We start from the raw sequence: 27,912 nt of genomic DNA, 5'->3' as shown, positions 1-27,912 counted from the left end.
CAGAGCGGGTGTTCTGTGCCCTGTTTCAGTGAGGGAGCAACAGAGGGGAACATCATTGCGCAGGGGCCTATGGCATCGTGATTATAGCAAGCAATGTCTACACGTATGTATTTGGGCTTTGATCTATTGATTCCTGGGACAGAGCCCCTAAAACTCTTGGGATTTTCTGTGATGCGAGCCCTCAAGGTCTCTTGTTAAGGTAATGAGGTGACTTCGGAAAGCCCCCTGTAACCTAAGGGTGGGGGCTGGATGCCAGGGAAGCCAACCGTGTGGTTAGAGCTTCGGACTTTCCGTCTCACCCCCTGATTTCCAGGGACGGGAGAGGGGCTGGAGGCTGAGTCAATTACCAATGACAAATGATTTAATCAATCGTGTCTGCATAGTGAAGCCTCCATAAAAACCCAGGAGGACAGTGTTCAGAGAGCAGCCGGGCTGGCGAACACGTGGAGGTCCTAGGAGAGTGAAGGTCCTCGGAGGCGGCATGGAAGCTCCCTGCCCCTTCCCACACACCTTGCCCTGTGCCTCTCCTCCATCTGGCTGTCCATGAGCTGCCCCCTCTCATAACAACAGTGCTCTAGTGGGTAAGCCAGCTTCCTAAGTTCTGCGAGCCACTCTAGCAAATTAATCGAACCCAAGGGGGAGGTCATGGGACCCTCTGATGTATAGCCAGACGGTAGTACGGGGGACTACCTGGACTTGTGACCCTTGTCTGAAGTCCAAGGAGGGGGTAAAGGGAACCCCCAATCTATGTCTATTGATACACTGACATAGTGGTGGTGTGCTGGTAAATAAATATTTAACAACAAGCTCTGGGGTGTGGAGGGGCGAGGTGTGTGTGTGTCTGTCTGGATTGTGTCTGTGTGTCCGTGCTTATGTAGTTTTTGCTGATTTCTGTGCTGGAAATATTCCTACCATGGTCACCAAATATGGAGCTGGGAAGAGATGCACAAAGTCAGCTTTCCCCAGCTCCAGCACACCCCTGAAGGGGACCACACGGGCCAGCCTCCCAGCCACAGCGCAGGGTACAGAAGGATAGAAAGTGATCTAAAAGAACACCAAACACGGGGGAGGGTGTAGCTCAGTGGTAGAGCACAAGCTTAGTAGGCACAAAGTCCTGGGTTCAATCCCCAGCACCTCCATTTAAAAAAAAAAAATGGGAGGCGGAGGCAAACACAAGAAGTCCAGCTGCTGCCAGTGCTGCTGATGCCGGTGCATGCCAAGGGTCTGACATCTGGAGCGAGGGTGTCAGTGCCTCCATCTTCACCATCAGCACGACTTCCATCTGCAAAGCTAATAAAGAACGGTTAAGTCCGGTAAGCATTCAGCAGGTCAGGAATGTAGGAGAGAGAGGGAATGAGATGGGAAGAGAAGGGGAGAGATGTGACTTCCATTCTAGGCTGGGAAACGTCTGCATTTCTCACAGATCACCGTGTTGCCAACGTCAGTGGGGTGGGGAGGTGTACTTCAGCTCCAGTTAACTGCATCTGACAGCGCAGCAGCGTCCTGCAGCTAGCTGGGGCTGCCTCCTGTGGAGGGAGGAGGGGTGACGCACTAGAAATGGGAGTCCCAGGGGTGGGGCCATAATACACCATCTGGCGTGAGCTCCGGGTCTTGGAGGTCATAGTACCATCCTGTTGTTTGCTGGCATGGGAGTGGCCGCAGAGCCATTAAACTGATGGGCCCATCCTGGCTGAGCCACTGCTGAAGTGAGGGAGATTCCGTGAGGCTTAGGACTGCTCTGGGTCCTAGTGCTATTCTGCATGCAGAAGGCACAGCCCAGCCCTCTGGGTAACAGTGAAACGGGAGCTCAGCCACGACCTTCTGCAAAAGGTCTGTCCTGCCGCCGCCAGTATCCACGCCAGTGTCTGAAGTTCTCCTTCCAAATAGCAACATCATGTACTCACCAGGTGAAAATGCAGGTACAGAGGCCTCAACAGAGAGCCAGGTCCAAAAGATGACTCTGTGACAAAAGAAATGGCCCCAAAGCGACATCTTCCCTTCCTCTCTGCATCGCCCACCCCCTTGGCATCAACTGCCTGTTCTCCTCTCCGAATAATGTACTGCTGAGCAGGTGATGTCAACTCCTGTGGCAAGCCCTCCTTGAGCTCCAGCAGAGGAGGGTTCTAATAACAGGCATTTTATAGTTAATGGGACACTAAGGGCACTGGGCACACCTCCCACCTTTAATGGGTCCTTGAAGAGGCTAGAACCACCCTGGGGCCAACGAAAATATCCTGGGGCATTAAAGATGGCCGTCTATTTAATCAACAGAACAGACTAGAATGATGGTAAGCACACAAATGGCCACTAACTTTCTTGGGAGAGTTTCCATCGTAAATATCAAAAGCCTTAAAAATGTTCGAACTAGGAAATTTGGCCTACATTAATGGGACTCGGTGTAAATTTAATTACAAGAACATTTATCTCAACAATACTTATAATAGCAAAAGAGAAAGTATAAACAACCTAAATGTCCTATAGCAGAAGACTAGCTAACTAAATTAGTACCTCTAGGAAATAAAATATTATGCAGCCTTCAATCATAATGTTATGGAATGATATTAAATGCATGGGAAGATGCTCATCAGAGAAGTCCACAAAGAAGTTTAAAAATACTCTGTAGAGTCTGATTTGATTTTTGTATCTGAAAAGAGAAAAGGCGAAGCTTATATAATTATTTAAATAATTGTGGAAAAAAGGCATGAAATTAATTTAAAGGTAAACTTCTTTAAAAAAAAATCTTAGCAAATTAGAATGGAATACAAGTATATGTAAAGAATTACATGTTCTAATGTCAGTATCATCTTTTGTTATGAAACTGTGTTAGAGCCGGGGGAAAAAAAATACCATCATTATTTGTGTTCCCACCAATGCAATAAGACAGAAAAAACCGAACCGGCACATCGTTATTAAAAGAAGGAGATAAATGTCGTTACTTACATGTGATTGATTTGCGTACATAGAAAACCCAATTAAATCAATAAAAGTATTTCAGAAATAATCAGAGAGTTAAGTTCGATTTCTGGTAAAAATAAATACACGAAGTATGTGAGAAGCTGTGTAACATCATTGGTCATTAAAGAAATGCAGACTAAAACCACAGCAGGGTGCCAATCCATACCTATTAAGATGCTGAAATACAGACGTCTGACCACACTGAAGACTGGCAAAGGAGATGGAAGGACTGAAACTCTCAGTTACTGCTGGTGGGAATGTGAAATGATGCGACCGTTCTGAAAAGGGTTTGAAAAACAGTTGGGAAGCAGTTGGAAAGTTTGCTAAAAAAAAAAAAGTTAAACACATCCCTCCCACAGGACCCAGCCACTCCATTTGTAGATATTTCCCCAGGAGAAAAGAAATCACATGTCCACACAAGGACTTGTACACAAATGTTCACAGCAGCTTTATTTATAATTGCCAAAAACTAGAAAAATAAGAAAATGCCCTCAGTAGGTAAATGGATAAAAGTGTAGTCTATCCCTGTATCGGAGGCAAGGCAGCAATAAAACATGAACTGTGATATCTCCCCCCCAAAACATTAATTACAAAATAAACAAGTAAACCACCCTCCCAAACAAACAAACAAACAAAAAAACATGTTTTAAAAAGAAACAAACCATGGATACACAAGACAACATGGATGAATCCCCAAATAATTATGCTGAGATGACCAAAAAGGGTATGCACTGTGAGATCCCATTCACTTAAACTTCTAGAAAATGCAAACTAATCTATAATGCCAGAAAGCAGGTGAAGGGTTGCCTTGGGCCAAAGGTTGGCACCAGGGAGGGACGGATGACAAAGGGACATAAGGAAGCTTTTGGAGGTGATGATCATGGTGATGTTTTTATAAACACATACATCTGTCAAAACTCATCCAAGTATCACTGTCAATATGTGCAGTTTACTGTACATCAATTATGCCTTGCAACAGCTGGGAAAATATAAGTAAATAAACAAGTACAGTAAACCCATATACATTGTTTTTATATACTGGGAATAACCAGCTAGAAAATAAAATGGGGAAGTGTTTCACTCAAGGTTCCAATACAAAATAACCTCTAATAAACTTAACAAGCCTTGTGGTAGGCAAGCGTATGAAAAAAAATTGTCTTTATGATGGTTTGAATCTTTGAAAATCTTTGGGAATAAACCAGATCTGGATGGATGAGAAGACACAACAAGCCCCCGTTTTGGGGTAGCAGATGCCATCATGTGCTATCCAGGCTTCCCACCTTGGGGACAAGGCACTCACCTCCTGGGCTGCTGAGAGCATTGACTGCTGGTGGCTCTTAGCCACGCTGTCCTTCGAAAATCCCCCACAACTGAAGAAGCCACCTCCTCTTGCAAAGTAGTTCCCATCTAATGACTGGTCAGTCGTGGGGAGGAAGTGTCACAAAGGCCTGGGCTCCCAGCCTCAACCAAAGGCAACTATGAGGCTCAGCCCTAGCCCCAGAGCTCCCCTGGAGTCAGCCAAAGCCCTTGTCGTGACTTCATCACAGGTCAGCCCCCTCCTCTGCCCAGCCTTACTTCCTTCACACCCCAGAGATATAAACCCCCATGATACTCCCTAACGAACCGACTACACCCACACCCCTGTCTCAGAGACTGCCTCCCAGGGAACCTGATCTACAACAAAGGGCAAAGGTATCAGCTATACCCAAAATACACATTTAATGCAATATCCCCATCAGAATAATGGGGAATAATTTCCTTAAGTGAAAATAGCCACGAATTCTGGAGGGAAAAAAGAAACAACAGAGTTGGACTTGAAACACTAGAAATTAAATTTCATTATGCTATTGTATCATAATTTAAATAATTATTTAAATGATTTAAACAATATATGAATGATAAAGGAGGAAGGGTATAACTCAAGTGGTAATGCACATGCTTAGCATGCACGAGGTCCTGGGTTCAATCCCCAGTACCTCCTCTAAATAAATAAATAAGTAAATAAACCTAATTATCTCTCCCCCCAAAAATAAATAAAATTAAAATAATAATAATATATGAATGGTAAATAATAGAAAAGAGCCAATGGAACAGAAATTACCAAATACAATATAAGCAACCTCAAGAATGACATTATCCTTCTATAATGCCCCCTCTACTGCCCTGACTTTTTGAAGCTTCTTTCTTCCCTAAAGATAACAATTCCTTAGGACCCCGTCCATATGAGAAAATGACAAACATGGTCCCTGAAATCAGCACGCTATTCAACATTGTACCAATGCAACACATAGGGAACTTCAAATCATTCTAGTGATTCAGAACAGAAAATGGGTTGGAAACAGGAATCACCAATTTACAAATTTCAGCCAGAGCTAAGCCTCTGCCAGGATTTCCTTGATGCTCACTGAAAGAACATGACTTAAAACACAGCCCTGTAAATCCTATCCTTACAGAAAGTGAAGGGTGACACTGAGGGCTTAACATGGAAGATAAAAGAGGTAGTGAAGACATTCCATGCTAGAGGTGAACCAGTACAGCAGGGCACAAAAGAAACTAGGGAAACACCAGGGAAAGGAAGGGACCTCCTTGCTATCCTACCAAGCTCCCTCTGATTTTCTAAACTAGAAGTAAAAATAATAACAGTTATGCAATTCTATAAGGAGTACAATCTAATTCCCATTTTACATATTAGAAAACTGAGGCTCAGAGAGATTAAGCAACATGTTCAAAGTCACACGGGGAGACATTAGTCACATCAAGATTCCAAACCAGGTCCATCCAGCTCCAAAGCCCATATCACTCCTATCTTCCAGGCTGTCTCTGGTGAATAATATTAAATATATATGAAATTAATCCACCAGGGTGGGTGATGTTTAGCTAACTTTACTGGCCATGATCTGGCAGAAATATTTTAGAACATTGAAAACCACAGTTTTAGAGGCTGGAAGTCCGAGATCAGGGTGTCAGCAGGGTTAGTTCCTTCCCAGAGCCATGAAGGAAGGCTGCGTTCCAGCCCTCCCTCCTTGGCTTGTTCAAGATCATCTTCTCCCTGTGTCTTGGCATCGCCTTCCCTATGTACCTTGTCTGTGTCCAAATTTCGTCTTCCTATGAGGATACCACTCATACTGGACCTCATTTTAACTTTATTGCCTCCTTTAAGACCATATCTCCAAATTCAGTCACATTCTGAAGCTCCAGGAATTCAGACTTTTACATACCAATTTCGGGGGGACACAATCCAGCCCATAGTAAGTATCAAGGGATATGATGAGGTATTACGTGAGCAATTTACTCTCAAATGGTTCAAGGAAAACAGGTTCCTGGTGTAGTATTTATAACTTTTCTGAACTTGTTTTTGTTTAAAACAAAAGGAAAAAAAAATGTACCTGAAGGCTGTTCTTATATTCTTCCTCTAATGCTCTCACACAAAATGAAGGCAAGAGAGCAATCGTGTTTTATAGACGTTCCAATGAAAACATGTTCATTTTATCTCTGACATGATAACCTTCAGTTATTTTGAAAATGTGCTTCCGTGGGCTACCTCACACCTTGGAGATACTGAATGTGTAGCATATGGTATAACAGACATACTTTAATGCCAAACAGCACAATCGCAATGGACTCATCTGTTTCAGGTCTCTGATGGGTTTCCTTTACACAGTTAAGCTCAGGCATTTTGCAGGATCAATGTGTTTATTTCTGAAGTGGCATCTTACATCATTTTATGGCTCCTTCAACAGGCTACCAGCTGTGTGAGCCTCCCACAGAACCACAAAGTGTATTAACTCGGAGCAGAAGGAAAGGGAAGGGAAAGGGCAGTGTAAAGGAGAGTTTAATTTCATTTTACTGGGTTTTGCCAAATCGTAACATCATGCCATGTGGTGTATGTATGATGGTGTTGGATCTGGCAAAAAGCAGGTGGAGTTAAAGGAAGAGGATGGAAGAGGATATAAATGGGAGATGGGCAACTAAATAAAGCAACCAGGGAGAAAGGAAGCTCCCTGGGAGATACCGAGATAATCTGTAGAGCCATCAGTCCCTCCACAGGTGTTGGTCCACAGCCTCCCTTCCCTGCTCCCCAAACGCACACGCCTCGACAGAGAGCGTCTTCAGGGGTCGCCTCCCCACTGTGGTCATGTGCTCCAGCAGTGTTCCCTGGAAAAAAGTACATTCCTTATGGGCTCCTTGCTCCAGGTATAAAATTCCATTATAAAAGAGCAGTTCCAAGAAGTAACTCATGATGTTTTTAAAGTTTTTCTTTCAAGGTGTAGATATGCAATCGGTCCTCCGACACCGCAGGCTCCGCACGCAGATTCAACCAAACTCATTTTGATGCGCGGTTGGTTGAATCCGTCAACTCAGAACCCGCGAATACGGAGAGCAGGCTGTGCGAGGCCATTTTCCCTAAGGGACTGGAGCATCCTCTGACTTTGGTATCCGCGGACAGTGCTGGTGGCACCAGTCTCGTGGGAGGGGGGGTACTGAGGGGTGTCTGTGTACGGAAATGGTAGTGAGTTAAGACTTTCTCTGTCAAGACACCTTCGTGTGAATGACTTTCTGGAACAACTTCTGAAGGGCAGCTGCCTGAAGTCAATCAAGTCTGAGAGAAAAGTGAAGGGAAGGGGAATCCCATTAAACAAGAGCGGACACTGCTCAGGAGTCCATTCTTTCCCATTTTCTCTCAGTGACCAGGCTTCCCGCTCACACACCAACTGTCACAGAGCCTGGATTCGGTACCGTTTCGCCACCATCCTTTGCATTTGCCAAGTCTTAACTTACTCTCCTCCTTCCATCTGGATTTCCATCCTGCCCATAATCCTCAGTTCAGCTAAGAGTTTATCTGCCCTTTAAAATCCAACTAAAATATCACTTGATCTCTGAGGTCCTCTGTCATCCTCCCACCAACTTTCCTGTCTTTTTTCTACACTGCTCTGTTAGCGCCTTATTCTGGAATTTATTTGTGTATTTGTCAATTCTGTTATCAGGTTAGGGCAGGCACCACGTCTCACTCTTCTATTTCCAGCTCCTACTACACTGCCTGGAACATACAAGTGTTTAATAAATGTTTGCTGGATTAAATAGACACGGAGTTAATGAGACCTTTGATTTTCCAGGGGCTTATTTCCACATTCTTTTCACAATTCCTGTGTAGGAAGGCATTAAACCAAAAATGCATGGGAACAAGCCTCTTCGTGCAGTCAAATAAGTTCCAAGAACATTAATTAAAAAGCATTTCCCATTAAAAGGGAAGAACGTCCGAGAGCAGTAACTCCATCCTCACATACCTAGTTAGCTAAAATGCATATGCTTTTGTGCCGTGGATTTGAAAGTCATGAACTTGAAAATCAGTTCCCCTTGGCTTTGTGAGCTCTGAATTGTGTTTCCTTCCCCGTTTGCTTAACATCAATGACACCCAAAACAATGCCAGGAAAGGCTCAGGAGGTGCCCGTGATGTTATCAGTGGCTGCAAGGGAACCGACTTGGGAGCCTGAGCTGGGCCCTGGCCAGAGAAGAAAGTACATTGCGGAGGATTGAATTTATCCTTCTTTTTTGTTTTTTTTTTTTTTCTTTTTTTATTGTACTCTTCTTTATTTGAATTTTTTAATTGAAGTATAGTCTACTTACAATGTTGTGTTAATTTATGGTGTACACAGAGTGATTCATTTATGCGTATATATTCCTTTTCATATTCTTTTTCACTATAGACCATTACAAGGTATTGAATATGGTGCCCTGTGCTATGCACTAGGACCTCGTTGTTTATCTGTTTTATACAGTAGCATGTATTTACACACTATATATATTTCTATATAGTAGTTAGTATCCTTCTTATGTGTTGTTTGACTTCAGCTCTGAAAGGTCTGCTTCTGTATTGAGGAGATTTTTCACACCCACCCACTAGAATTTACAAATCTAAACAAGTCCTCTCCCCTTTCAGGTCCGTAGGCTGAGTCTGTGGATACTGCTGCTGCTGACAATGTATTTGGAATTTTTCCTCGAATTGCCTCTGATTTGAGTCATCCAAGACTTTCTTTTGAATCTAAAATGACATCTTCAAGTTGGGTCACTTACCTCCTCTTATCAGACTTCACACTAAATGATTTGGAGCTGATTTCAAAAGTGAAATCTGCTCTAAAATGGCACAGAGTTATGACCACTGAGGACATGTAAGAGACTGTGCCTCTGACACTGACGTCCACAGCAACAGTCACCTCTGGAAGAAGCATGGAGAGCGCCATGCTGATGCTGTAAGAGAGAGGATGCTCATTCAGAGGTACCAAGCTCTGGCATGTTTCTTTAGACGGCAGGCTCCTCGCCTTCGTCGGTGACAATGAGCCTATCTGCAAAAGAAGAACAGTGATCTGCAGAGGGGAGAGATAGTGATTATGTGAGATGATGGAGGTGATAACTAACCTTACTGTGGTCATCATTTTGCAGTACATGGTTGGGTCAAATCATCAGGTGTACACCTTAATTTTACACAATGCTTTGTGCCAATTATATCACAATAAAGCCAGAAAAAATAAAGAGATACAGATTATTTTTTTAAGAAAGAAAGAAGACAGAAGGAAAAGAAAGAAAGGAGGGAAGAAAATGCTCTAACAGGGGTTGAACAGGAAGAATGTGGAGACGAGCAGAGCATCATTTGTTCATTCACTCATTCACTTAACTCACATTTTTGCAAAAGTACTGCCCCAGGGGGCTAAGGCTACAGATGAATGAGGCTCGGTTCTTGCTCCCTCAAAATATTCGTACACTGGTTGGGTTGAGAGACGCAGATAATCTCCCTTCTGAGTGAGACGAACTGCACTCTGTCTACGGAGTCTGTGTCTTTCTTTTTTTTTTTTTTAATGTACACTTGTTTTAATCATAATTTGTAATGTTTTGGGGTACCAAAAGTAATTCTAATAATGGTTGAATTTAACAAAAAATTTTAACCTCATCTTAAAACATCCACTGATCCATCTCATTCGATGTTAAAAGGAACATAAAAACCAACATGCTCACAACTGCAGTTTTCATAAAGGTCTATTTCATTATTGGTGGGCAGCACATTTAGCAGTTAAATACATTTAAATAGTGTATAGGTGACTGCATGACTGCAGCACTGGTAACTGGATAGATAACCAATTCAACTAGAAACTAGCTAACAGATAACTGTCTAAATATTTAAAACCCAGCTCTTGTTTAGATCAGCCTTTGTTTTGATCACCTTGTTGGGCGGGGGAGGGGAAGCCTGCTGGTCACATTGGAAATATATTAAAGCCAAATCTTCTAATATCCATCCGCAGCAGTTTCTTTCAGCTAGATGAAGCCTCCAGCCCCAGGGCAAGCCCAGGTTTGTGGCCTCCAGCATTAATGCCCTTCCCATCTACCAGAGCGGACAGGGTAAGCTGCGCACTAGGCCCCAGAGTCTGAGTATAGCCCACTCCAATTAAACTAGAGTTGTTGACTTTTGCAGAAACGGAAGCAGTGGGATCCAACTGATATTTAGCGGCAAAGCCAAAGCGAGTGCAGTTGGTTCCTGATGTCCAAGCAAGGTTTACTGAGGTGTCAAGATCTTCACATACTTTCTGGTAAATTGATCCTCCAAATTCTGTCCCCTCATTGACATTACTGTGTAGCTGGAAGCCCCCCAGTCCTGTAGCCCACTGCAAAGTTATTCCTTGCTAGCTTTGATCTGGCACTGTCAAAGGTCATCTGGTACCCAGCAAGCCAGCCCTCATAACCAAAGACAGCTGAGCCATGGACTGCAGCAAAATCAAAGTCAACATCACAACCAAGGTTTATACACTCCCTCTTGTAAGATGACTAGATTTCACCACTTTTCTTTTCCGTGTTTGGTGAAAAGGTGGTATCAAGTGTCAGTTTCAAACCTTGACAAATCTGGTCTTCGATTGTGGTTTCTGTTCCCAGAGTGTCATCAGTGTTCCACTTTTCTGTGAAAGTCAGGCCATACTCACACCATTTATATTTGGTCTCCAAGGTCCTAGTAACTTTACCAGTGTCTGTATTAGATGAACCAGATGCGGAGAATTCCACGCCACTGCATGACTTTGTTTTCACACCCAGTTTCACCAACCCAAAACCAAATCCTTTGTTGAAAATATCTCTGGCAGCTTTGGTAAGGTCAGCATATGATGGAGGAATATACACTGGCAGCGGGCAGTTCTTCCTGTAGGAAGAGGTGATCTGGTGGTCTTCTGGGTGGGGTGGGGGGCCGCTGCTGCCTCTCTGCTCTCAGGTGAGGCCGCTCAGCTGGCTTGGGGTCCGGCTGCAGCTGCGGTGGCTGGAGGACAAAGTGAAGGAGACCTGAATCTTTCTGAATAAATCTACCTTTACTAAAAAAAATGGGAGGGGAGAGAAAAAAAAGAAAGAATGCACAGGCTGCGGAGAAAAGGAAACCCGCCAACATCGTTGGTGGGAATGTAGTTTGGTGCAGCTGCTGTGGAAAACAGTATGGAAGGTTCTCAAAAAGCTGAAAATAGAACTACCATATGACCTAGCAAGCCAAAAACACTACTTTTAAAAGATACATGCACCCCAATGTTCATAGCAGCATTATTTACAATTGCCAAGATATGGAAGCAAACTAAGTCCATCAACAGACGAACGAATAAAGATGTCACACACACACGCACGCGCGCACACACAATATGGAATACTACTCAGCCATTAAAAAGAAATGTTGTCATTTGCAACAACATGGATAGACTTTGAGGGTATTATGCTCAGTGAAGTAAGTCAGACAGAGAATGACAAGTATCATATGATGTCACTTATATGTGGAATCTAAAAAGTACAACAAACTGGTGAATATAACAAAAAAGAAGCAGACTCACAGATACAGAGAACAAAGATGTTACCAGTGAGGAGAAGGAAGGGAGGAGGGGCAAGATAGGGGTAGGAGACTAGGAGGCACAGAGTACTATGTATAAAATAAACAAGCCACAAGGATATATTGTATAACATAGGGAATGCAGCTTATATTTTATAATAACTATAAACATAGTACAATCTTTAGAAATTGTGAATCACTATGTTGTATACCTATAACTTTTATAATATTGTACATCAACAATACTGCAATAAAAAATAAATGAATAAAGTTTAAAAAAAGAAAAAAGTTGCTAAAAGATTGTGACCAAATATACGTATAGGAAAGTGATTGAAAGATTATAGGTAGAATACGATATATTTTGGCACAAATGTTTATTATTGAAATTCTATTCACGATAATCACTAAGATTTTTAATTACCTGTCCAATAGGTATTTTTAAGCTTATGAGAAAGAATTTGCCTATTTGTTGTTTTTAAATTTCATAGTATCGTAAGACAAGCTCACAAAATACAATTCTTAAAATGTAATATATAAATAAAGATTCATTCTCTATTTTGAGTCTCTTTTTGTCCTGTAAATAAGTTCATTTGTGTATTTTTAGATTCCACATATAAGTGATACCATACGGTATTTGTCTTTCTCTGACTGACTGACTTCATTTAGAGAGATAATCTCTAGATCCATCCGTGTTGCTGCAAATGACATTACAGAACAGAAAGAAACTCATAGAAATCAAACTCATGGATACCGGCGGTGAGGGGAAAGGGAAGGGAGAGGTAAATTGAGAGTTTGGGATCAGCAGATACAAACTACTATGTACAGAATAGATAAACAGCAAGGACCTAATGTGTAGCACAGGGAACTATATTCAATGGCTTGTAGTAATTAAAAATTGAAAAAGAGTATGAGTATATATATATATTACTGAATCACACATATATATATTACTGAATCACTATGCTGTACACCAGACGTTAATACATTGTAAATCAACTATACTTCAGTTGAAAAATCAGAAAAAAGGTAATAATTACCATACATGTTATCCACCATTTATAGTCTAAGAACCAATCAGATGGTTAGTTCTGATCTGATTGGTTCTTAGACCATGCATCTTTGTAAAAGGAGAGCCACCCGTTTACCTGGGTTGAGCCTCAGCATGGTGCTGTCGAGATGGAGGGGGCAGGGTGGCAAGGTTTCTGGAGGCCTTTCAAAGCCCAGGATTCTGTGATTCCCTAATTTTTCTTCCCACTCCTTATGTATTTCCACCTCCTCCAGAGAGTCACACAATATTTAAGAAGGAAAGAAAGATAGATAAACAACAAGGTCTACTATATAGCACAGGGAATTATATTTGACACTTTGCAATAGCCTATAATGAACAAGAATATATATGTATTCTGAGTCACTATGCTATAAACCAGAAATTAACACAAAATTATAAACTGACTATACTTTAATTTTAAAAATTAAAATTAAAATTACAAAAAAATTTTAAAAGAAAGGGAGAAAGAAAGAAAAAAATGAGGGAGGTTGGGAGGAAGGAAAGAGGGAAGGAAGGAATGGAAAGGAAAAGAAAGTTTTAAAAAACCCTCTAATTTCTGTCCTTCTCATTGCTTAATACCCCCTATCTCCTTTTCACTAGAAACAAAGGAGGGGGTTGAAGTTGGTGAGGCCGGAGTGGCCCTGGCAGCAAGATGAGAATCCCTGTTTTCATGGTTAGGAGACGAGATTCTATTCAAACTTGCCCACGTTCTCTATAAACTAATGAACAAGTCACAACAAATTACTCTGTTCCCCCAACTATAAAATGGGATCATAATCTCTCTAAAGCCTTCTTTCCACCCTTAGATTGCCACAAAGATGAATTCAATCCTGCAAAATCACTTGGAACACTTCAATGAAAAGAACTGCCACAAACAAGAGACATAACTACAGAGCCACCTGATGAAACAGCTGCCTTTTGACTACGGGGAACTCAGACCAAACGTTTTATTAGGTTTTCCTGCTCTGTTTAACCACCATTTACTATGTGATGCATCCTGTTTCCCACTGAAAGGACCCGGGACTCCTTGGGGAAAGGGCTGATGTCAGACCTGGAGCATCCTGTCACAACAAGATGGCAAGGAAATTAACAAAGACAATGAGAGTCGTTTCAGACGGACCACGGGACAACCCAAGTAAGCTCCCATTGTCCAAGAATGGGGCCGTGTGGCTTCAAAAGGAATAATTAAAACAGCGGAAAACATCAACATGTTTAAGTTCATCAGCTTATAAAATACTTTAAAAAATCTGATTCATGATGGGGGTGTTATAGCTCAGTGGTAGAGCACGTGCCTAGCATGCACAAGGCCCTGGGTTCAATACTCAGTCCCTCCATTAAAATAAACAAGTGAATAAACCTAATTACGTCCCCTCACCACAGCAACAAAAATCTAATTCATGAGTAACATGTTCATTTTCCTAATGTGACATTTGTCAAAACTCATCAAATTAAACACTTGAAATAAATGCAGGGGAGAGGATATAGCTCAAGCAGTAGAGCACATGCTTAGCATACACAAGGTCCTGGGTTCAATCCCCAGTACCTCCTCTAAACATAGACAGGTAAATAAACCTAATTACCCCCCAAAGTATTTTTTTAATTTTAAAAATAATAAAATAAATTTATAAATAAGTAAATAAATAAATTCAGTTTATGTCAGACCTACTCTATAGCACAGGGAACTATATTCAATTTCTCGTAATAAGCTGTAATGGAAAAGAACATGATTTACATGTGTATGTATATGTATACCTGACTTGCTTTGCTGTACATTTGAAGCTAACATTGTAAATTAACTAGACTTCAAAAAAAAAGTTAAAAATGCAGTTTATGTCAATTATACCTCAATCTTAATATTAATATATTGAGTAATCAAATTGTTCACTGTTAGATGACGCAAAAACCAACTCATTATTTTGAACATTAGTAAGTAAAGGGAGAGAAGCAAGCACTTTTCTTTCCAACGCGTCTGTACTTAGAATAACCAAATAATGGATGAAGTTTCTCCCTACAGATACATTCCCGTTAATAAATGATGAAGAGGTGACTAATAAATTAGTGACTATAGACGAAGATCATCCACAGCTGCTAACATCACAAAAAAAGAGACAACCAGATATAATCTGCTTTTTGAGGGATGAAAAACCACCAGCGATCTTGTCAGGAAAAAAAAAAAATCAAGTGCAATTCTGATGTAGGCCTCCAGGTCCAACTATCAATTTGCAGGAAGAACAGATAAAAATAAAGAACGTGACTTGAGATAGTTATAGTTTCTGATACATACCTTGTGTTTGACATGAGCAAATAAATTTTACTGCAAAGAATTAAAAAAAAAAAAAAGAACATGTTAAATGATACATGAACATGTGATCAGAAAAATCCAGACAGTGGGGACTCTACAGGACAAAACCTAATTTCTTCAACAAATAAATTACAAGAGAAAGATGAACCTATTCATTTAAAAGAAACTAACAGAGGGGGAGGGTACAGCTCAGTGGCAGAGTGCGGGCTTAGCATGCATGCACGCACGAGGTCCTGGGTTCAATCCCCAGTACCACCATTAAATAAATAAACCTAATTACCTCCCCCTCCCCCCAAAACCCAAAAGAAACATAAAAGACATATTAACCAACACAACATGTGAGCCATTTTTAGATCTTGATTCAAAGTCACGAGATTTTTAAATTGATGGTATTTACAGAACAATTGGAAATTAAAAGTGGACTGAATACTTGATATTAGGAAATTATTGTTTGCTGTCTATGGTATGATACTGTTATCATAGTTACAGTATGGTTTTTCTCTTTTTCAAAGGAGTCCTTATCTTATGGAGATACTGAAATGTTTATGGATGAAAGTGTATGATGCCTAAGATTTGCGTCAGTGTAACATGGGAGAAGAGAAATGGGTTAAACAAGACTGGCTATAACTCCATGGTTGGGTGATAAGTACACCAATGGTCATTATAGTATCCTCCCTACTTCTATGTTTAAAACATTCTGTGATGGAAAGTGTTTTTAAAAAGTGACAATCTATCCATCCTTTTGCCAAGTTAGCTAACTCCCCAGCAGAGAAACAGACCCAGGTGGCATCACGCCCCTTGGGCTGTTTATGTCTATTAGTATTTAGGAAAATGCTTTGAGGTTTGAAGATGAAAGATACCACATGATTATAAGGTATTACTACTATATTCGAATTAAATAAATTACACTGTAAATGTGGAAATCCAAGTAGGATCCACAACCGACTGAAGATCTGGGTCACGTGGAGAATGAGCTTCCTGAGAAAGGCCCACGGAGGACGAGTGATGGAAGCTGGGTTCAAGTGCCTCGTGCCAAGCTGCGTTAGGACCGAACATTTCCTTGTCTTTGGACCGTGTGAGGTTATAAATTCTTTGCTTGGGCTTGTTCTAACTTGCAACCCCAGTTCCCAGGACAGATTTAGACCTTTTGCCAGGGTCAGACTTAAAGTCAGTCACTTCCATTTTTTTGAGACACAATAGCTGCAAACAATGCTTTGGAAAGGAGCCGGAGGAAGAAAAATAAATAAAAGGGGTCTCTTTCCCTGAAAATAATTCCAGCTTGGCACCATGAGTTAACATAACCCTCATTCCCACCTCAGAATTCTGGGATGTCCCTCCTTAAAAGTGTCCCTTGAAAGAAACTGAAAAGGGACCTAAAGGTCAGAGGTCACATCCCGGGCATAAATATTAAGGTTCCTGAACAAAGGGGAAGAGAAAGATGTAGGTTCCAAGTTCCCTGAAAGGAAGATAAAGGGAGCTCGCCTTAAAAGAAGGACCTGCATCCTCATGGTGGGAGTTGGGTCCGAGGAGGGGTTCCCTGGTGGAGCTCAAGGCAGTGTCTCCCCAGGAGGTGTCCTTCTGGGTTCATGGGAGTTTGGTTTAAGTCTGTGGCAAAGCGGGTTGGATATCTGAAAAATCAAGACTACTCTCGGGCATTTGAAAAAAGCGCTCAGAGAGCTCAGGGGCTCGATGCCCACAGCCGGCAGGGAGGAAGTCCCAGTTGCAGGGGGCGTCCTTGGCTCGGGTGGAGAGAGTTCTGACTCTCAGAGAACCGCAGTGACTTCGGGTGTGGCAAGGACTGGTAAAGGGCAGCCTGGGGACCCTCAGCCTTCTGGCCGGACCTGCAGCGAGTTGCCCCTGGACTTGGAGGGACACAGCTGTAGAGGATGCCTATGGATTAGGAAGCAGTTTCTAGCAGAGCAGCTGAAGTCCTAACAAAGTCAGCTGGGAATCCCACCTCGAGTATTGGACTTCCTGCCTCCGACTCACAGTCTCCTGACAGAAGTGCTTTCGGATGTCCCCGATTCTGGTCCTTGGCTGGAATTTGGACCACAGAAATACCAGCTCAGACTGCGTTGGGTTATTGACAACTTTTTAGTGCTCTGACAATACTTCTTTGTCTTAACTCACTCTTTTTCCAAAAGACCATTCTGCCTTTGGATTCATCCCCACGGTCCAACCTCGCTCGGTATCTGAGCAGCTTTAGAGACAGAGAACGTGATCCTGGTTAAAACTACATATGCGACAAGTTTTGTTTCTCCAGGATAATCTGCTTGAGTCCTTTGACATAACCTGATTCCTATTTTCCGCCTTCTTCATCCTGCTTCTTATTCATAGACATTTTGAGAATGTGTGTGACCTTATTATTAGCAATTGCTAGCCATGGATAATTCTTTTTTCTTTTTTTCCTATTATTCCATCATTGAAAGCCTGTCATCTACAACCATTATAGCTTAGTTAACATTGTGTGTGGCACCAGCTTGGACATTTTCATTGGTTGAATTTATTTCTGGTCCAGTTGGTCTAAACATCAATCAGGATGCACAACTGAGCATGATAATCTTATAAAATAAAATCTGCACAAAGTTTATATTTTACATTACATCTAACAGTATCTTTACAAATTTTGTTGTAAATATACAGGAATATTTAATGCATTTATGTTTATTTTGTAAACTTTTTAATAAAGTCAAAAAAATTTTAAATAGCTTACAAACAAATGTCTTTGTTCTTTTCCCAATCGACCTATGTTAGGAATCCATACCACTCAAGGATGTGGAATTCAGTGTTTGGGCTGCTTTAGTGCACAGCATCCTTTGAGAAGCGTTCTTGAAGCAGTGCTTCGAATAATCTGGGAAAAAAGACCTGCCCCAGGCCCCCTTAACGGACATCCTGGACATTAAACTCTGTCTTAGCATCTGCTTCCTGGAAAACCCAAGCTGTGTTCCCCCCACCCTCCAGCCCTGCCCTTTCCTCTAGAGTTCTTCCAGATCCTCTTTTCCTCAAACCAAAAATTCCTTGTTCATTCCTTTGTCAGAGCCGATTAACTGACCCTCGGACTCACACCTGGCCCTGGCCACAGGAGCCCTGGGTTCTGTTTTGTAACGAGCAGGGTGGTCCATCCAGATCTTTGTTAAATAAGACTGTCCCCTCCCCTAGGAATTCTAAGCTCAGTCAATCAATGGCTTTTTTTCCTCCTCACTCAAGAGGAGGAAAGCGAAAGAGGAGAAGCCTCCACTTGGCTGTCAGCACCCCCCCCCACCCCCCCCCCACCCCCCCCCCCCCCCCCCCCGTCTTGCCTCAGCATCAGAGGTCCAGGGCTCTGGCCCCCTCCTGGCCAGACAGGCCACACCCCTGCCTTCCCTCCCCACACGCCTTGTTTATCCCCGTTTCCCAGGCTCTCTCCCTCTGCCTTCCCAGCCCAGCCTCCCCACAGATGGCCCACCGCTCTCCCTCCTGGCAGCCCCAGTCCCGCCCCAACTCTGGAGCCCATCCTGACAGAGCCCAAAGGGGCCAAAGGACTTTTGTGGCTGCAGCCCCTTAATATGAAGAATACCTCCTATTGTGTGGGTTTCAGGGCTCAGGAAGGCCCAGCTCACAGATTCTGGGGCTGGTTTTCATCTTCCATTGATTTCTTACAGTGACGCTATGCTCCCGACCCCCATTCCCGGCTTCTGCCCCAGCCCCCAGTCCTAGCAGACTGGGCCATGCCTGGTTTTGGCCACTCGCCAGCCAGGATGTGGACTCGGGCCGTGCATCCTGGAGGGAGACGTGCTAGATACCCCTCCGCTGCCCACCTGCTTACTTTTCAAGTGGGGTTTGTTTAACGCATCCCCAACTGCAGCTTGGGACTTCCTGTGTCCACTCCCTGGGCCGACAGCTTCAAATCCCTTAACTAACCCTGTGCCCAGCCCTCCAACACGGGCTCCCGAGAAAGAATCACAAGTGACGACTGTTTGCTCCTCTTGTGCACTGTTGGTGGGAGTATACGATGACAGAAAACAGGATGGAGTTTCCTCCAAAAATGAAATATAGAATTACGTTACGATTCAACAATCTCACTTCTGGGTATATATTCCAAAGAAATGAAGTCAGTATCTCAAAGAAGTATCTGCATGCTCATGTTCATTGCAGTATTATTGACGATGGCCAAGACGTGGAACAACCTACGTGTTCATCAGTGGATGAAGAGATAAAGAAAATGTGGTGTATATGCACAATGGAATATGATCCAACCTTTTAAAAAGATGGAAATCCTGCCATTTGTGCAACATGGATGCACCTGGGGGACACATGCTAAGTGAAATAAGAAAGAAATACAGTGCATGATCTGAGGGTGAAGGTTCTCAGTGGGCACACACACACACACACAAATAGCTATGTGAAGTGGGTATGTTCATTAGTTTGCCTGTGGTGATTATTTCACAATATATAGGTATTTCAAAACATCAAGTTGTACGTTCTTAAATACATTCAACTTCTATTCGTCAATTATACCTCAATAAAGCTGGGGAGAAAAGACTGTTTTCTCTTTCTAAACTGGCTTCCTCTCTTCCACTCTAAACCAACCCATCTTCCCCTAACTGTCCCCACCCACGAAAACCTCTCCTCTCAGCACCTCCTATGCGTAAAAACAGAACCAGAGTTTAGTACATAATTATATCCTTCCTTTATTTGTTCACTGCCTTGTGTGCGTCACGTCTCACCAACTAATTTGTAAACTCATTAAGTACAGAGACTGAGTCTCTCCACGATGCCGTGTTCTATTAGGCTGACTCATTCATTAATTCACCAGATACTTCAGAGACTCCTCTTTCCCAGGAGTTGTTGTTCTAGATACTGAGATGCAGGCAGCAAAGTGGTAAAAAATAAAAAATAAACCGGATCCCTGTTCTCATGGTGGGAGGACAGGCAATCAAAGAATCACACAACTCCATGTAAAATTACACCAGAGAGCCACTACGGGAAACAATACGGCAGTTGCTCAAAATATTCATCAGTGAATTATCAGATGAGCCAGCAACTGCACTTCTGGGTATTTAGTCAGAAGAACTGAAAGCAGAAAGATATTCGTACACCTGTGTTCACAGCAGCATTAATCACGATGACCAAAAGGTGGAAGCAACCCAAGTGTCCATGAACAGAGGACCGCATAGACAGGATGCGGTCTATCCATACAATGCGATACTATGTGACCTTAGAAAGGAAGGAAATGCTGACACAGGCTACAACATGGATGAATCCTGAGGACATCCTACCAAGTGAAATTAGCGAATCCCAAAAGGACAAATGCCATGTGACTCCACGTATGTATGTACCTAGCGTTGTCAAACGCACAGAGACAAAGTCCACATCCCGGGGTTCTCTATCTCTCGGCCTCTCTCTTGCTTTTGAGATGGCCCACACTCTGTCTATGGAGTGTGTATCTACTTTCACTTTAAACTGAACACTCATCCCCACACCCCAGAATGTGCGATTGTTAGTTTTTATGGGCTCGGTAACTTCATCTGCTAACAAGTGGGAAGAATATTGCAGCTACTTTGGGGAAGGGGGATGGCATGCCCAGGAATTTGGCCATCACCCACTTTTTGACCTTTTATAGTCTGCTGTGACGTCAACTTCCCTGAGACTTATTTCTTTAAAAATTGGTAACGAGGTATTATTAAATAACCTGTTTATTTTACAAAGCCAAGTATGCCACTTAATCATAGGGTTAGGAACTGAAGCAATTTATTTCAGAATGTCCTCGCCATCCAAAGAAAACAAATAGTACAAGTACATTCATATATTCACACGATGCCCACATCTCAAGCTACTTTACAGGCAACATTACCCTCTACAACTTTCAGGGGAGCAAGGAAACATACGTTAATGCCTCATCCTATAAAAAGCTAAATGAAGGCAGACACAAGGCAAGAGAATGTCTTACCTAAAAGACAGGAAGCTTGGCAGGAAATATGGCTCTTGCTCCACCTTTTATGTACCAGAACTGGTCCAGCGCATCAGTCCTGCAGGCCCTTAATTCCCCAGGAGCAAGACTGTTCAGAGCTACTTACTTAGAAGCGTGCACAGGTAATGTTTACCGGCTTATCTGTCCAAGCTATTAAAATGTGTTCCCATCTATTTTTATTAGGTCAAAGCTGGTATATTTAGCACTCCATCAACCTGAAACCATGATATTACAATAATACTGTCAAAAATCAAACCCTGCATACAGAATAAAACTAAGCAGAAAGATATATTTATTGCAAGACTTTTGACCTGCAGTTTGGGAAACTTAAGGCTATGGGAGCGGTGAGTTCCGAGTATTTTGGGGGTAAAGATGGAAGTTATTTGGTTTCTTCAGCTGGTCAGTTGCCTGGTGGTCTCCTTCATTATTGGGATCAGAGTAGCTGAATCAGGGGAACAGATAAATCCAGAGATGGCGTGAACAGACTTGGCATTTGGGGACCGGCTAATATCTTCTGCTGATCTCTAGGAAAAGCTACAAATTCCCATCAAGTTAGGTTAAGTTTCCTTTATGCACCTGCATTGACCATCTCCATTTTGGCTCTGACGTGAGTGGCTCCATCTTAGTTTGTCCTGCACTACCTGTGACAGTGATCACCATCAACCTGCGACTCTGCACAGCTCAAGGGGAGGAATCCTGCTCAGTCATCAAAGGAAGGTTACTCTACTCTGTGTGGTTATATCATGACGTCAACTTTCCTGAGCCTTATTTCTTTAAAAATTGGTAACAAGGTATTATTAAATAGCATGTTTATTTTATAAAGCCAAGTATGCCTTCCCCAGCCCATAGCAGGTAGTGGTCCATTTGCCCCACTGTTCTACCAAATGACACTGTTCATTTCACTGGGCTCTAGGTGGGGCTGCATCTTTAAAAAGTGGAATGAAAGCTCAGAGTTTGGAGGTCTCTGTTAATAATCATGGGCCATTTCATTGTTTTATCTGGAACTTTTGACCTTTGAAGTTCTTTTACTTTTACCCATTCGCCAGATGTATTGAATTCCTACTTTTTCTGAACTTCGTGAAGGCGTTCGTTAGCTTGACCACTCCATTTGTTTGTGTCTTACTGTTTCTCACTATTGCAGTGGTCTGTGTCTTACTTCCTTGGTGAGTCAGTAAACAAAAGAGTCAGGATGAAACCCGCGGCCTCCTGATTCTTCGGCACGGCTCCACGTGTAAAAGCCTTCTTATCCCCGAGGAACTGGCAACTTTTTAATAATTTAATAGTAAAAGGCAAGACGGTGATCTGCACAGCATGTCCAGTAGCTCTTGGGGTCTGACAGACCTGTGTTTGAATCCCAGTGATCAGCTGGTACACTTTACTCCATGAATGACAGAATCCCTAAGTTAAATCCTTGGAAAAATAAAATAATTATAGCTGTCTTCTAAGACAAGGCATCCGGTGGTAGGGTGGCTCCAGGTGACTGGCTAATTCAGTAATCTGGGAGTTTGAGACTTGCAAGTGATAACCACTATATATAAAAATAAATAAAAAATAAACTTCTTCCATATAGCACAGGGAACTATAGTCAATATCTTGTAATGACCTTTAATGAAAAAGAATATGAAAACGAATATAGTATATATATATATATATGTATAATGCATGACTGTGACATTATGCTGTACACCTGAAACTGACACATTGTAACTGACTATACTTCGTTAAAAATAAATAAATAAAGTAAAATAAAATAAAGTCTACCTGGATTCAAAATCTTGGCACCACTGCTTACTAGCTGAGTGACCGTGGACAAGTTTACATACTGTTCCTACATCTGTTTCCTCACCTGTAGCATGAAGATAACCCTAGCACCCAGTTTAAAGGGTTTGGGGGAAGTTGAACAAAAGGATGCACATAAAATACACAGCATTGAGCCTGGTACTTGAGCAGTGCTCAATAAATATGAACAGTTTTTACATTTTGACACTCAGTGGGAGAGCAAAGGGGGACCGAGCTTGATGAAGTAAGTTGAACAACTTACTGGGCCCTAAAGATGCATTTGGGAGGGGGTCTTATTAACATAACAAAGCGCAGCGCCTCGGTGGAGATGGAGATAAGGTCAGCGAGACTGGTAAAGTGAGACCCGGTTTTCAGCGTGTCTTCAGCTGCCCAAGGAAATATTAAGCCTTTGTTATGGTAATGAGTCGGGAGGCCTCTGCAGGAATCCGTCCGGGCGATGCGGCTGGATCCGCTCCATCGCCGGGCCAGGCGGTCCCCGCCAAGCGGGAAGGGCAGGGCGGGAGGCTGAGCTGCCCCCCGAGCTCTGTAGGTGGCAGTGCGCGTGCGGCGATGGGGCGGGAGGCGGGCGTGGCCACCGGGGCGAGACCCTGGCTGCGCCGGGGACCCGAGCAAACGGGTCCCTGCAGCAGTCCCGGACGCCTTCCAGCCGCCCAGCCACTGGCCTCCCCTTCTCCTTCCGTCACTCTGCTGCGCTGGAAACAAAACTCAGATTTCTAGAGGCTGGTTTGAAATGTAAAAACAAAACGAAACAAAAACAGCATCACGAAAAAGCCTCCGCGGAGCTTTGTAAAACACCGTGATTCACCCCTTGCTCTCCGAGCGGACTCTTAAGACATTTGCTTTGACTCTGACTCCGGGGTCAGCCTTTGGTCCTGAGAAAACCATTCCTCCCGCGAAAGGCTGTGTGGCTTTGAGGGCTCAAGGTCAGGCTGATTGTTTCTCAGGGTGTTTGTCATTCAAACTGCAGTCACTGTTTTGCCCACCCCACCCCCCACCCCAACAAGAGGATGTTAGGCTTTTGGTGGTGACTTAGACCCTCGGGGCGCTCCGCGAATTACCTCCTGGCATCTCTGAAAAGCAGTCATTGCAGAGACTAAGGGGACCAGCTGCCTTTGAATAAGGCAGCAGTGTCATGGCCCTAAATTAGACAGCGGTCCCACAAAACGAGCCAGGTGGCTACAGTCCTCTGAAAAGAGCGCAGACAGTGGAGTCCTGGGTTCAAGTGCCCTGTCTGCCATTTACCAGAGTACATGCTGAGCTCTTTGGCGTCACAGCCGACCACGTGGCCCTGCCTCCAGGATGTAACAGGAGGACCAGTCGTGCCAGGCCCAGCCCTTTGGCAGCTGAGGGCAAAGGAAAGAATCGCTAGTTAACATGTTAATTTCCCCATCTTCAGAGGCAAACCCAAGGCTATGTAACAGAGAGTAACAGAGCATTTTTTGGAGCATGATGCTCCTTGGTTCTCCCGGGGCCCCGGCTGGCAGGCCCAATAGCCATGATGCTTCGGCTCTGAGTCATTGGAATTCTTCCTTCCGCTGCCCCTCTCCTGCACACCCACGTGTGTGTGTGAGGCAGCAGATAGCCCGGCCGTGTGGGCGGTGGGGCAGGCGAGCTCCCTGGGGCAGCCAGAGAACCCCTGCGTGGGGGGATCACTGAATGAATGAGTGCAGGTCCAGGTCCCCCAGAACCCCATTCTTCACCCAAGACACCTTCGTGTGTGTCTGGAGTGGTTCCCTTTCCCCCGAGCTAATCCTCCTGAGCAGGGTGCAGTGCTCTGCTTCTGTAGCTGGCAGTGAGTACCAAGGGCCAGGTACACCAGGCCCAGGGATCAATTACAGGACAACCAGTAATCGTTTGTAGTTCAGAGGGCAGTTTTAACATCAGCTCTGTGCATATATGTGGGAAGAGAGAGAAAGAGAAAAACAGCACGTGAGGAAAGAGCGTGAGCGTGTAGGTGGAAAAATGATCCCATTTCTTCTTTCGTGTTGGCCCAGGATGAAACACAGTAGCGTCATCACTTCTGCTTCCCTCAGTATGAGATGTCAGGACATTAATGACAGTTTCCGCGTAGGGTGGGAGAAACCCAGAAGGGAAAAACAGCTCCTTGTCTTCTCCAGAATGGAAGGGGGAGAGTGATGGCAATTTGCCTCCCTTAAACCTCCAGTCTCCCTTTCCTCCTTTGCATCAGAATTCTAGTTTTCAGCTGAGCACCTTACTGCCCAACTGAAAGCCTTCATTTTACAGTTTTTCTTGCAAAGGTATGGCCGTGGGCCTGATTTCCCACTGACGAGATGTGGGACTTAGGAAAAGCCGAGGATCCTCTTGTCTTCTCCCCATTCCTCCATTTTGCTGCCTGGAACATGAATGTTACGACTGGAGCATTAGCAGCCACTGTGGAGCAGGAGGCCACCCTAGGGGTAGAGCTGGAAGGGGGATGGGTCTCTGATGGCCTTGTGAGGCTGTCACAGGGGTCTAGGAATGCCTAACTCTAGTCTTTTACATAAAAAACAAATGTAATTTTATCTTATCTAAGACTAAATTAAGGGGGGGTTTGCTATGAGAGATGTTCATACTTTATGCAGGCAAACCCAATCCTAATTGATAATAGAATTTATGTCAAAACAACATAATCTTATTTTGCTGAGAATTTTCTTTTCTCAATGTATAAAAAGAGACCATGGCCAGAATGAGAAAAGTGTAATGAATCTCACCTTCCCTGCATTGTTAAAATGTCACATTCATTCCAGAGGCCAGAACAATCGATTGACTGAATATATATTTATTGTCAGTATTAACGTGCCAGCTTTAGGAGGGGCCTCACCCAGGGAAGTCCTGCCCCTCTTGCTTCACAGTAAGTTAATGAGCCAAGTAAGCACGCTGACATTTCAGAAGTCCCCCCGCCTTCCCCCCCGTCCCCCAGCACTACAACAGAGAAGTGAAGTAATCAGCTGTCACTGGCCCTGGTGGGAGGGTTAAGTGACATTAATGCATGACAAGCTTTCGTGTCTTCACCCTCCTTTACACTTTATGCCAACCTGGCAGCAGGTGCTACTAACCTCAGTCTATACAATCAGTCAGTCCACTAACTACCTTCCAAACGGGCTGCTGCTTCTCGGGTCCTTCCGGTGCTTGGCGGTGGGCTGACCACGGTGCCACACACCACGGGAAAGCGGGAGACACATCCCTTACCCGCCAGGGCTCGCTGGCAAGAGCAAAGCCTCAACCAGTGGACACTTCGGCTTTTGGATGTAATTTCACTACAAGATACCTGACCTTAAGCAAGTCACTCAATCACTTGGCTGCAAGGGCTTAATCAATAGATAAGGATTTTACTCTACAAATATAGGGGCTCAGTTTTATGCTACGTGTGGAAGATGCAGAGAGAAAAGATGAGACGTTTGTCCTTAGAACCTGAGTGCAGTGAGGAAATACACAGATAAACATAGTACCTAGAATGGCGTGATGGGGAGGAGGGCGTAGCTCAGTGGTAGAGCGTGTGCTTAGCCTGCACAAGTTCCTGGGTTCAGTTCCCAGGACTCCAATAAATAAACAAATAAATAAACCTGATTACCTTCCCCCGGCAAAAAAAAAAGGAATGGTGTGATTAATGCATCACATGCTATTCTGACCCTGAAGTTCCCAGTTTCGGGGTATGAAAGCACTCCAGCCTGGCTCAGAAGCAGGGGTACAAGAGCGTCTCCCTGCCCTACCCTCACCTGCTAGCATCACCTTCCTGCTGGGTTTCTGGTTGTCTAAGGGCAACCAGTGTCCCGGTGACATGGGGCCGTGCCTAAATCTCCCGGTGTCATGGGGCCGTGCCTTGTCAAAGTGCCCTGATGGTCTTGCCACTTTGCAGTGCCCCAGAGTGGCCCAGGGATAGAGGTCCAAACACCTGTCGGAGCAGAAGGCCCCTCTCCTGGTACGGTTACCCCAAGCCATCACGGTTTCTGCCCCAGGCCTAGTCAGTCCTCACTCCCGAAAGGCCTAATTTTACTTCCTTTTTCAAATGACGGGTTTCCATGGCCTATAGCAAAAGACACCAGGAGAGAATCCAAACCCTCAGGAACACAAAACGGAGAATCCAGATTTTAGAAACAGATGGTCTCACTTCCCAATAAGGGAGAGAAAATGATTTTACGCAGGTTGGATTGGGACCAGTAAAGACGTGCCGCTGTAGGTAACATTCCAACTAAACTTTGAGGCTGTGAGTTATTCTCAGATCAGAAGCAATTTCTAAATTTGTTTTTTTGTTGTTGTTTTTAGCAATTCTAATACTATATGCTAGTCACTGAGTGAAACACTTTACAGCGAAGCACTTGAACCCTCCCTATAACAACCTTGAGAGAATCTAGTATTAACCGCAATTTATAGATTTGAAAACAGAGGCACCGAGAGTCACGTGACTTTCCCAAGGTTGAGGTGAATGGAGTCCAGCCCTTTTGACTCCAGGACCCACATTCCTAACTGCTGATCTAGATTAGATTACGAGCTTCTTATCTGTTGCTTTGAGGATCCAACCAGGTATTCTTTCTTCTGTTCAGAATGCCCTCTTGCCAATCAGCCCTCTTTACTCCTGGGCCCCAAGTGGCTGTAGTCTGTAACCAAACATCACAGACTAGGTGGATTAAAAAAACATTTATATTCTTCCAGTTCTGGAGGCTGGAAGTTCATGATCAAGGTGCTGGCGGGGTTGGCCCTCCTTGGTTTCCAGAGAGCTACCTTCTCACTGTGTTCTTACAAGATCTTCCCTCTCTGCACATCCGCAGTGTCTCTGTGTGGCTAAATTTCCTCCTTCTTATAAGGATACAAGGCAGGTTGAATTAGAGCCCACCCTAAAGACTCATTTTTAACTCAGTCACCTCTTCTAAGAGCTTAGCTCTAAATACAGTCACATTCTGAGGTTCCGGGGATTCGGGCTCTAACACAGAAATGGGGAAGGAGGGGATTTATCCCGATACACTAATTAAATGTCACTTCCCAAGTCTGTGATCTCCTGGGTGAGGTTGGTTTCTCCAGGA

The 27,912-nt window shown here is 43.7% G+C and overlaps 1 protein-coding gene across 1 annotated transcript; it reads right to left on the bottom strand.

Moving 5' to 3' along the window:
• Window positions 1-10,181: 10,181 nt before the first annotated feature.
• On the bottom strand, window positions 10,182-26,076 carry LOC102537377 (non-selective voltage-gated ion channel VDAC2-like). The gene is given in 6 exon segments (XM_072952488.1): window positions 10,182-10,592; window positions 10,594-11,190; window positions 17,275-17,344; window positions 23,136-23,586; window positions 24,137-24,237; window positions 25,985-26,076. Coding segments are annotated over 6 exon segments (1,647 nt in total). The 3' UTR covers window positions 10,182-10,256.
• Between the last annotated feature and the right edge of the window lie 1,836 nt (window positions 26,077-27,912).

The sequence above is a fragment of the Vicugna pacos genome, chromosome 31 (genome assembly GCF_048564905.1).
Source record: "Vicugna pacos chromosome 31, VicPac4, whole genome shotgun sequence".
NCBI classification, from domain to species: domain Eukaryota; kingdom Metazoa; phylum Chordata; class Mammalia; order Artiodactyla; family Camelidae; genus Vicugna; species Vicugna pacos.
The sequence above is the reverse complement of the archived record's forward strand: the minus strand, read 5'-3'. Positions and strand labels throughout refer to the sequence as shown.